The 12,006-nt window shown below is 53.4% G+C and overlaps 1 protein-coding gene across 2 annotated transcripts in view; it reads left to right on the forward strand.

The window, feature by feature from the left end:
* KDM4B (lysine demethylase 4B) overlaps window positions 1-9,962 on the forward strand; it is a 128,275-nt gene extending 118,313 nt beyond the window's left edge. For both annotated transcript variants that reach the window (XM_053930563.1, XM_053930564.1), the window contains one exon: window positions 159-9,962. In XM_053930563.1, coding sequence (XP_053786538.1) covers window positions 159-335 — 177 coding nt within the window. In that variant the 3' untranslated portion in view covers window positions 336-9,962. The remainder of the gene's footprint in view (window positions 1-158) is intronic.
* Window positions 9,963-12,006: the final 2,044 nt, after the last annotated feature.

Genomic DNA, 12,006 nt, shown 5'->3' on the forward strand with positions numbered 1-12,006 from the left:
AGGCTTCACCCTCACGACCTAATGCCTTCCCAGGGACCCCACCTCCTAACACCCTCACGCTGGTGGGTAGAGCTTCAACACAGGATTTGGGGGGACACAGACTTTGCCATGTAACACCCCCTTCCGCACTAACCCCTGTGCCGTCTGGTTCCCCACAGTCAGTCAGCACTGGGGCACCGCAGGAAAGTGTCTTCTCAGGAGAGGAGGTGAAGGCCGCCAAGCGCCCACGGGTGGGTACCCCACGCACCGCTGAGGACTCGGGGCGGAACCCAGACTACCTGGCCTTCATGGAGAGCCTCCTGCAGGCGCAGTGCCAGCCCAGAGCCCCGTTCTAAGACAGCCAGTCAGCTGCCCGGCCCCCACTTGGCCCAGCAAAGCAGGCGGCAGCGGGCCCTGGCATTTGCTTGCTGTGAGTTCCTGTTCTCGCCTCCCCGCCCCAAGAGGCTACCTCCGTGCTCTGCGTGGACAGGAGCAAGCAGGATGCCAGCAGCGGCCCCGGACTCAGGGAGTGGGGCCGCGCTGGCTCTGGGGGGCCGGCGGGGGCTCGTGCCTCCCCCACTACTCAGATCCGTAAACCACGTAAGCTCTTCTTCTCGAAAAGGTGCTACTGCGTTGCCTGCCTCCTGAGCAGCCGTTGAGATTGTGACTTCTGTACATAAATCACCTTTGTGAGGTTCTTTCTATAAATACCTATTGTTTAAAAAAAAACGCAAGTAAAAAAGGAAAACAAAGAAGAGGAAAAAATCCCTAAAGTTGTTTTCTAGATTTGTGGCTTTAAAAACAAAACAAAACAAAATGTTCTTTTTATCAGAACCGAGACATGCTGAGGGAGACAAAGCATCTCATTTTTTTGTTGTTCTTGTTGTTGTTGTTTTAAAATCTTACTCGTTTGTGAGCAGGCAGGGAAGTGCGGCAAGTCCTCAAGGGTTGAGGGGCGGGCGGGACGCCCAGCGACAGGCGACAGCCTGGCACTCCGCCCTCTCCCCACCTCGTGACGGTCTGAGCAGCTGGCGTCACATCCTCGGTCCCCCCCAGGGCCCACGGTGCTGGTCCCTCTCTGTGCCAGGCAGGAGGAGGCTGGAGTACCTTTCAGTGGCCATGTGCTGGCCACAAGTACCCCTCCTGTCTGCGAGCGCCTTTGCAAAATAAACAATCTCTTCTGGTTTGTTCCCTCTTTTGCTTCTTACCCCGTGGGCACCGTTGCACAGCTGAGGCCTGCAGTACGTTCAGGCTAACTGTCCCTCGTGCCACCCAGGCCTCACTCCATCTGCTCAGGGTGGGTGACCTCCTGCAGCCGGAGCAGGTGGGTGCCTGGCTTCCCAGGATGGACATGGAGCTGAGTCAGGCCTCCCAGGTGGCCCAAATCCAGCTGTTTCCCTGCTCAGGGAGGCCTGTGTCCACAGGCCCCCACATGCCCCTGCTTTGGCTGTGGCCCTACGTGTGTCTGGGGGGGATGGGGAGGGCTTCCTGGGACCCTGAGGGGCTGGCAGCATCGTGTGTCTGTCTGCGCCCCAGATGTCTGGGAGTCTGGGAGAGAGCAAGCGAGAGAGGGCATTGCTGCTTTCAAATGGGAGGAAATCTGCCCCCTAAGAGTTGTGGGTTGAATTGAGGGGAGAGAAGAAACGTGCTTTTCCCATGAGCTCGGGAAGGGCGCCCGCAGTGCAGCCTGCCTGCCGTCTCCATCTCTAGGGTCCCTGCTGTCCCTGCTGTCCCTGCAGAAGGACTGAGAGCATTATTTGCGTGTATAAATTTTTTTTAATTAAAAAAAAAAGTGTTCTAACGGTTACCAGGGCAGAGAGAACTATTTAAGGAAAATGGAGAGTATGTAAATGAGCCAAGAACCTTTCATTTCCTTGGTGGGGGGAGAAGGGCAGGTGCCCGAGCCAGCAGGGGCGGGGAGGGAATGAGGGGAGTCAGCGAAATGTGGGGGTCTCCCTCTGCATGCAGCAGCCCCGCCTCGTGGCGCCATCACTGTATTCATATGTAGTTTGAAAATGCTATTTATATTGTAAAGAGAATAAGAAGAAACAGGCAGATGCCTCTGTGGCCCTTGGGGTCCTGGGGGTTCCAAGGGATAGCCAGCCCCGTGGCGGGGCTCTGGGCCGCGCCCCTGTCTTGGTTTCTGGGTGACGTGCAGACAGGCTGCCGCGCGCCGAGGGGAAGCACGCCGCCCCACCCCCTATGTCTGTGTCTCCGCGCAGAAACAAGGACCCACCCACCGTGGTTTTTTCCAACCCAAGATTAAGGATGCGCTGTATTTTTGCCTGATTCCCTGCCTCTAGGCTCATAACGATTAAAGGCTCGTGAGCACTGCGATTGCAGGTCCATGTCATTGGCGTGTCTTCATTTCTGATGGTGCCAGGTGGAGGGAGGGTGGTCTTCCCTAGGGGGCACAGCTGTGGGGACTCCCCAGGCTGGGGGGCTGGGCAGCAGGTGGCCCGGCCCCTCGGTGGCTCCCAGCCCTGAGGGTGGAGGAGGCCAGACGTCCAAAGCTGTATCTGTACAGACGCCCCCCCAAAGGCTTTCTGGTTCCCCTCTCAGGCAGGTGGGTGGCAGAGGTGGCTGTGGTGGTGGGTCCCTCCTGCCCTGTCAGCCTCTGCCCGATTCCTGTGGCATCCGAATGGTGCGTGTCTGTTAGGCATGGGAGACAGTGGGGTCTCCCGGCGCTGGGGCGAGTCAGACCCCTGGCACACGTGGATGTGTCACCCGTCCAACAAGTGCTGGGGACAGCACCAACATGAGGCCGGTGGGAGAGGCAGGCAGTAAGTGGGATGTGTGGGACGTCCCCAGCTATGCGAAGGACAAAGGGGAATGTGACAGGATGTGCTGTTACCAGCGTCACATTCTACACAGGAGTCCTGAAGGAGATGAGGGAGTGAGCCAAGGGGACAGCCCGTGCAAAGGTCCTGGGGCAGGACTGTGCCTGACTTGGTGGCGGAGCAACCAAGAGGCCTGTGTAGCTGTAGCAGAGTGAGCAAGTGGGAGGGAGGGAGGAGAGGACAGGGGCAGGTCGTGCAGAGTTTTGGGGGCTGCAGGGAGGCCTTGGGCTCTTACCCCAAAGGAGGTGGGAGCCCAGGAGAGCAGTGGACAGAAGAGGGATGGGACCTGGCTCAGGTGCTCATGGGCGCGCTCTGGCTACTGCAGGGGGGACAGACTGCAGGGGGGGGCAGGGTGGGAGCTGGGGACAGCGCTGAGCAGAGGAAGGTGGCACTGCTGTGAGCTGGCATGGGACAGGCTTGGGGTGAGGAGAGATCAGCAGCTCAGATGGAACACAGTTCCCTTGCAAGAAGATGCACAGGTCTGGGGGCCGGGGGCGGCTTTTAGGAGATGTGGGCTCACAGGTGATGTAGTTACTGGACTGGTGAGACGGTGACTCTGGCCTGGGCCCAAGGGTGTTTGCACAGGATGGCAAAGAGAAGTGGCCAGTGACCCAGGTGCACGCCTCTCCAAACCCTGGTTCTTCCTCGAGGAACCCATGTCCTCACAGGGCAGGTGTGGCCCGAGCAGAGATTTCCTTTGATAGAATTTCCATACAGCCACCCTCACCCCACTTCTTAGAACCATCCCTTTTCAGAGAGAAGCTGCCTTCAACCACACCAGACTCAGTTGCCCCATTTGCTACAGGGGCCTTCTGTGTCACTCACCAGGCAGCTCAGTGCTCTCCGAGGCTGCGCAGAGCTTGGTGGACACATTCAGTCCTCAGCCTCCAGGTGGGGGCCGCATGGCACAGTCAGCAGACACAGGTGGTCTCGGCACAGCTGCAAGATGGCCCGCCGTCACCAGCATTCTCTGAAACATCATAGAACGGGGAGGTGTTTGGGGCAGGCCCTCGTGGTCAGCAGCCAGGGCCAAGACACTGGGCTGGATCCCCAAATGTGCGGCCACATGGAGCCAATGGGGTCTCTTTTACCCCGGGCACCGGGCCCTGTGCTCTGCACCAGAGTTTGATTCATTCATTCACACAGCAGATATTCCCTAGGCAACTGCCTTGTGCCAGGACCTGCAGAGATGGCTGACCCCAAGGGAGACACAGTCGTTGCTGTTGTGGAGTTTAGAGTTCAGGAAAGCCAGCAGAGGATGGAAACCTCAGGGACCATAAATAATCTCTGATGTGTGCCCTGAAGGACAAGAATGGGGTGGAGTCCTGTTGGCTGGCATGTCCAACTGGACCCAATGCCTCAGGGCCGGCCTATCAGAAAGATGGCGGCAGGGCCAGGGCCACATTGTGTTGAGGACCCCAAGCCCGTGGGCCAAATCCAGCCCTCCGCTTCTTTTTATAAATAGTTTTATCGACAGAGTTGTGCCCATTCATTTAGCAGCAGCATCTGTGGCAGCTTTCACTCTACAACAGCAGAGCTGAGCAGTCGCAACTGAGACCCCCCTCGTCCCAAAAGTCAGGCGTGTTTAACATCTGGCCTTTTACAGAAAAGACAGGTACTCATCCCAGACCCAGTGACTTAGGGGGCTTCTGCACCTTCTCTGTGCCTCTGACGAACTCATTCGCCCACAGGGACAGCCCGCAGTGCGGAAACCCACCTTTCTCTCAAAGCTCTGAGTTAGGCCCCCTGGGTCCTAGCACACTCCCCCGACCCCCACCCCGCCCTTCCTCCCCCAGGAAGCACAGAAGAAAGAAGACTGGCCAGGGACTCTCCTCCATTCATCCATCACCCACCCACTGGGGATGCTGCCCTCCACAGCTCGGGCCCTCTGCTCATCCTGCTGTCTGCTGGCGGGAAAATCAGCCACGTCTGGTGTCCAACCGCTACAAGCCACCCCCGTCCACTGGTGACCACCCTTGGTGGTGCAGCAGAGGATTTGAGCCTCCGTTCGCCTCTGCAGTCTGGGTGTTCGTGGCTTTGATGACGGTGCTGAAATCTGTGTCTGCTCCTTGCCCCCTTCCCCTCCCCCCCTCCCCGTTGAGACCAAGAGGGGACCTCTGGCACCCGCCCCAGAGATCATTATTTATATATCCCATTTACTTAGCACTTTTGCTCTGTTAATGGAGAAAATAAGAATTATTTGCTGCCACAGGCAGCGGGAGGGGTAACCCCTGGCGGCTGGTGGAGGTGAGGCAGGGAAGAGTGAGTCTCTGGGTGCCCGTTGCCTCCTCCATGCAGCATCCGTCCTGCTGCTCACCAGGTGACAGGGACAGACAACTGCCCTCCCAGCCGCTTCCTGGGGGGCAGGGGAGGGGCCAACCAAGGGGCCACCCCCCACCCCACCACTGCGCCCAGTTAGAAAATCTGGTTTTCTCGGGTCAGCCCTTCTGCAGCGACTTCATGTGAATACTGCGGTGAACACCTGAGTGAGTCGTCGGTGCTCGACCCAGGCTCCTCTGAGTCAGAAAAAAGCCCACAGACAATCGAGGGGACCGGAAGCTGGAATGAGCCTCGTGCTGGGTTAGAACCAGAATGCCGGCATTCATTCCTGGTGTTTGCTCTGTGGAGAGAGATTTCCTAGACAGACAGAAACACGTGGTCAGACAGTGCAGACACAGAAGCGAATGCGGACGTGTGCGTTGGCGTGGAGACCGTGATGCCCAGTGGCAGTGAGCACACCTGGCACCTGGATCTTGATTTCTAAATACCATTCTGCAATAAAAGGAACCAGATTCTTGGAGAAAGCATTAATTATATGCCTGGGGCAGGGAAAACACATAATAAATCTGGAGTATCTTGAGTTGCCAGAAAGTAGCAAGTACAAAAAAAAAAAAAGAAGAAGAAGAAAGAAGAGATGCAGACCTGTAGAAAGAAAGGACACAGGACCCAAACCTAAGCCACTCCCAATGGCCAAGGCCAGAAAAATTTGAGCAAGACAAATGACAGTATTGGATTAAACCTGTGGAATAAAGTGCCCAAATTGCTACAAATAGTTGAATTGATAAATAAATGGGCTGGGGGAGAAGGGACAGCTCTTCCTTATAGATGATCGATAATGGTTAAGAAATGCAGGTGGGGTGAAGGGAAAGGAGCCTACATTCAGTCACTTGGCAAACACGGACAGAGTGCCTTCACTGTCTTTGGCTCCGCTCCAGGAGCCTGGGCTCCACTGGGGTGGGAAAATGCCCTGCCCCTGGAGCTCACAGTCTCTCAGGAAAGGCAGACAGGACAGATAACCAAGTTATGGGACAGGTTAGAAGATGGTAAATGCTACCATCTTTGTCAAAAAAGGGATGCTGGGTATGATTTCTATATAGGATATTCAGGATCTCACTGAGATGACATTTGAGTAAAAACCTGAAGGAGTGAGTCAGGTGTGTGATCTCCAAGTAGAAGGCACAGCCTGTGAAAAGGTCCTGGGGCAGGACCATGCCTGGATATTAGAGGAACAGTGAGGAGGGCTGTGTGGCTGAAGCAGAATGAGTGAGGGGAGAGAGGGAGGAGGTAAAGGGGTAAAGGAGGCAGGTTGTGCAGGACCTTGTGGGCTGTGGAGAGAACTTGGGCTTTCCAAAGGCGGTGTGAGCCTCGGAGAGCTGTAGGCAGAGGAGTTGCAAGACCTGACTCAGGTGCTCAAGGCGCCCTCTGGTGGCTGTGGTGGGAGGGCCGACTGCATGGGGTTAGGGGAAGAGGGGAGGAAAGGGTGGGGCCAGGGCAGAGGGGACTGCAAGGCGCCGGAAGGCGATGATGGGGGCTGGGCTGGTGGAAGGAAAGAAGTGACCATTCTTTGGGGTCAACAGGGTGGAGGTTCCTGTGACTCTGAAAAGGGACAGTTAGGGTGGAGCAGAGGTGTGAATGCCTGGATCGAGGGGCATCCACATTTTTACACACAGAATGGCCCTGTTCTTTGGTAAAAAGTAACATTCCATTGTGTAGATGGGTGCGATTTGTCTAATCCATACCCTATTGATGGGCACTGAGATTATTTCCAAGGTTTCCCAGTTAGGAATTATGCTACAGCCAAGCGGGTTTCTTGTACGCATGTTTTTCTAGAATAAATTTCTTTTTAAAAGGGGGGGGTGTTGTCTGGAAGCACGTACAATTTTAATTCCTGTGGCCAGATGACACCCCGATGCCTGTGTGCCCCTGCGCGATGGCGGAGGGTGCCTCGTCCTCTCGCCCTCTGGGACATGAGCTAGAAGCAGCCTGTGGCCTTTGTCTATTGGATAAGTGCAAAGCAACCTCTGACCATGGTTCAAACCTTCATCCCTCTTATAAGTTGAGCATCCCTTCATATGATTAAAAGCCTTTTGTCAGAACCACCTTAAAACATATTTAAAAAGCTCCCCGATGACCATTTCCCACTGATTTGATGTTCAGCCCTTCACCGCTCTCTGTCCACCTAGCTCAGTGTCACTGGCTGAGTTATGGGCGAGGGACCACACACTGGCCAACTCTTCCCGTATTTGATTCTGGGAAATTAGGAAAAAAACAAGCCTGTCATTACCGTGTAGCGAAAGCAGTGGCAAGCAGCTGGTGACTTACCATCTGTTCAGACCGAGACCCAGAAAATGCAGGTGTGTCTTGCCAAAGACCCGTGCCATTGCTGTCCCACGGCAGCTGGCAGGTTGGACCTCAAAGAATCCTGCGTTGGAGTTGGCCGAAGCTCTCGGATGTAGTTTTAAGATGCGCCCTGCGACGAACCTTCCGTCTCGTTCTCCAACAGGAAAAGAAAATCGTGTGTGTCACCAAAGGGTCAGACCCTGGCGACGGAGCCATTTGTGCAAAAGCTCAGTTTTCTTCAGGAAATCCCAATTTATTCTTAGAGTGAGGCCTATCAGCCCACAGGAACAGCGCCAGGCTGCTTGAGTGGCTGGACGCCTCCCTGCCACACGCCCGAGAGCAGCCCCAGGCGAAGCCAACTGGAACAGCAGCCGAGGACGGGGGTGCTCAGTATCACCAAAAAGTGTTATCTCAAAGCTTGTGTTTCAACATGGAGTGGGAGCACCTTCTCCCACGAACAGCTGCATCCTTCAGCAAACAGAGAGCGAAGTCTTGTCGCTGCTGCCCAGCCTGTCCCTCAGCTGAAGAGGGACATGAGCACGTTGCCATAATCATCATTTCCTTCGTTGCCGTGTCCCCAGGAGGGAAATCACTGGTGCTGGCCATTCCTGACGTGTAAAGCTGCATAGAATTTGTAGTTTACAAGCCACCTCGTGTTTATGTAGCGCTGGCTCCTGCTGGTTGTTCCCCAGCTGATGGGCCTTCAGTGCTGACTTCACCCTCCCCCCTGCAGCTCCCAAAGCAACACTTAACTGTAAAGACCCTCTTGCTTCTAGTAGGAAAGGCTTTTAGCTACTAAATAGAGCAGATGCTATGGCATCGAAACCCAACAGACATCATCAAGTGCTTCTGCCTCATTCTCTTCCTCTACTTTAAAGTCTGGGAAGTCACTTGCTTTCCCAAACTTCCTTACAGCTATACATGGTCATATGACATCATTCTGGGTGATGAGACCTAGGTGGTTGAGAAATTCTGGGGAAGTTTTTTATTTCCTTATGGAAGGGACAGTGAGAGCTCGAGTTGCCCCTTTTTCCATTCCTTTTACCTCTTCTTCCTGTGTGGAATGTGGGCATGATGGCAGGAGCCACAGCAGCCATTTTACAATCACAAGAGTGAGGGGCTGCAAAATGTCCCTGACAGCACTGATTCATTCATTGGATTGGTAGTGTTTACCTGTTTCCATGGTGTAGACACTCCTACCACCACTGATTTCAAGCTACTGACATGTCATTTAGTGCAGAATTTGAAAGAGAAGCAGGGTTTTCACCAAACAAAAAATAATTATTAAATAATCTCAAGAGCACAGATGATAGCAAAATGTAGTAAAATAATTAGAAAACAGAGTTTTTAGTGTTTATTGATTTCGTTTTAATATATTTATTCAATTGTAATTTATATAATTTTATTTTCTGTAATGGCTGTTTGACAACCAGTTTGCAAAATTCCTGAAAATTCCATGAGTGGCCCTGGCAAGCTGGGACGAGCTGGCTCCTGTGCACCGCTGGGGACGTGAGCAGCGCGGTTTGGAGCGGTGCCTCCGTCTCGGGTTTTACTTCGGTCTCCAGTAATCAAGTTTGTTCATTCGGTACCAGAATTGCACATTCAGTGGAGCCCAGAGGCCGCTGTGTTTGGTCTGACAAGTGTTGTATTCGGTTCTGATATATTTTCGGCAGCTCGGATTGCTAGCGGCCCTGTGTCACCTTTTAAGAGCACCTTCCAACCATTGGCTCAGCGAGAACAGGGCCTGAGTGGCCCTGGATCTGATAAATGCAGGCCTGTCTCTGTGCTGTCCATTCACGCCCTTCCCAGGGCCTGCCAGAATCCTTCTGCTCACGGCTTGAGGAGTCCCGGCAGGTACCGATCCTCGGCTTCCTACTTGGGCTGACCTGCGGCCGCTGCTCACACCGACAGCATGTTTCCAGGTGGCCGTATTTACCTGCGTGGCTTATAAACCACAGACATTTCCAGTAAGCCCTCACTTAAGGCTCTTGATAGGTTCTGCAACTTTAAGCAAAGCTTAAATGATGTACTATGCAACCAGTTTTACTGCAGATGGACTAATTGACACAAGCCCAAGTTAAGTTCCCGTGGCACAGATGAGCAAGAGGATGGTATGCGAGACCTGCTGCGTGTCTCACGGTTCCGGAGGCGGGAGATCCAAGGTCAAGGGGCCGGCAGATTGTCTGCTGGGAGCGCTCCAGCTCCCGACGCTGCTCTCTCGCTGCGTCCTCACAGGGCAGCAGGGGCAGGCCAGCTCTGGAGTCTGTTATCAGGGCAGTGGCCATGTACAAGGGGCTCCACGCTCATGACGTATCACCCCAAGGCCCCACCTCCTGACACCATCACACTGGGGCGCAGGGTTTGGCATGTGAAGTTCGAGGAGACACAAGCATTCAGTCCATAGCAGAGGGCCATCTGTGACACATGCCATGGGGAAGTCATTTGGTTGTGACTGTGTTTGTGAACTGCGTGAAACTTTATACTGTGGACACATTTCATCTCATTAAATATTTTTGCTTCATATTTCAATGTCAATCTAATATTTTCATTTTTTTATTAACCCCTAATTTAGATTCCATAAACATATCTTAAGTTGTACAGCTCCAGCCCTGGCTGGTGTAGCTCAGTGGATTGAGCACAGGCTGTGAACCAAAGGGTCACCAGTTTGATTCCCAGTCAGGGCACTTGCCTGGGTTGCAGGCCAGGTCCCCAGTAGGGGGAGCATGAGAGGCAACCACACATTGATGTTTCTCTCCCTCTCTTTCACCTTCCCTTCCCTCTCTCTAAAAATAAATAAAATCTTTAAAAAAACAAAACAAAACCCAGCTCTTTGTAAAAAAAAAAAAAAAAAGTTGTACAGCTCCGTAAGTTTGGCAAATGCACACCCTTGAATAACAAAATATAGGACATTTCCCTCCTTCCAGAATATTTTCTCGTCCACCCTCCAAGCTCCAAGGCAACCGGTGGTCTGTGTTCTGCCACTGTAGAATAGTGCCAGCTGCTCCACAACTTCCCGTGTTTGGAGCTACTCAGAATGGAGTCATTTGTGTCTGGCTTGCTTCCCGGCACAACGCTGGTGAGACCCACGCACGTGGCTTCGTGCTGCCGCAGTGTGTTCCTTTTTCACTGCCGTGTCGTATTCCACCGTGCAGCTGGATCACAGTTCATCGCGTCGCTCACCAGCTGATGAACATTTGGTGATGGAGAGGAAAGCCGAGGTGAACTCGCTTGTGCCCACGGATGTTTGTGAGATTTTAGCCTTGGATTTCCCTCCCTCTCACAGAAGCTTCCCCTGCCTGGGAGATGCACCGTGGTGGTTTCCAGCATGGCGCACTTCTCAAGAACATCTCGACAGCGATCCTCGCACTTCATGGTAGAGCAGAGGAGGGACAAAGGCCGGGAGGTCAAGGGCATTACCGGCAGGCGGCAGCAACAGTGGGGGCAGGAGGTGGCGGGGGCCAATGGCCCAGGGAAGATCTCTGCTTTTGTGCGTTTTTGCTGGAAGAGCTGTGGGGAGCGCTGGTGGGATGCAGAGGGTGGCATGTTAGGGTCAGCCCAGGGTTGGTTTGGGGGGACGGGTGGAAGGCAGGAGAACCTGAAATCTCCTGAAGGGCCACAGTGATGGAACCAGGCAGGGCTGGGGACCCGGCCCTGCACCCCTGGACTGGGGCTGGGGTCAACCCTGGAGCGGTGGCCTCAGCCGGAAAACCCACTGCTGATACCGGGGCCACGACCATCTGATAATGGAATCTGTTCCGAACAGCTGCCTGGTGACAAGTATAATAAAGTGTATTAATGAGGCCATTATTACTCCCTAATTAAAAGCTAATAACTAAGAGTTAATTGCCTTTAAAAGATGAAGCTAGGTTGGGCTGGGATTTATCTCTGTTTGCTTTTGCTTGCCTGGATAGGCTGATATTTGGGAACTAATTAATTGAATCAAATCTTACAAAAAACTAATAATCTCCTCGTGCTGTTTGGGCCACGGGATTAAAAGGTGGCTGCTGCACGTGAGGTGCCTGCGAGGGGAGGCTGGGAGTGCCGCAAGGCACAGTGGGGGCCTGGGGGCTGCCTGTCGCCCTGATTCTTGGTCATCCTTGGCTGACCGGAGCCCAGGGGTTGATTCCGGCCTGGGGTCGGGCTGCCCAGAGGCCGGTCCCGGGGCAGACAGGCGCAGCTGAGTCTTAGATCCACTTCCATCATCATCATCATCATCATCACCTTTTATTTTAAAATGGCTTAAGACTCACAAGAGTCTGCAAAACAATAGTACAGAGAAGTCCTGTGTACCCTCCCCCCAGCCTCCCCCAATGTTACATTTTATGCAACCACAGTACCTTATTAAAACCAAGGAATTGGCTAGTACAGTTAACTCAGGCACACACCTTATGCAGATTTTACCATTTTCTTAAAAAAAAACTTTTTATCTGTATTTTAAAAAAATACTGGGATATGTAAATCACATACCAGAAAGTTCAGCCTTTTCAAGGGTACAGTTCTGTGGCTTTTATTGTATTCACAAGATTGTGCAACCATCCCTCTGTCGAATTCCAGAACATTCCATCAC

This window comes from Desmodus rotundus, chromosome 9 (genome assembly GCF_022682495.2).
Source record: "Desmodus rotundus isolate HL8 chromosome 9, HLdesRot8A.1, whole genome shotgun sequence".
Taxonomy (NCBI): Eukaryota; Metazoa; Chordata; class Mammalia; order Chiroptera; family Phyllostomidae; genus Desmodus; species Desmodus rotundus.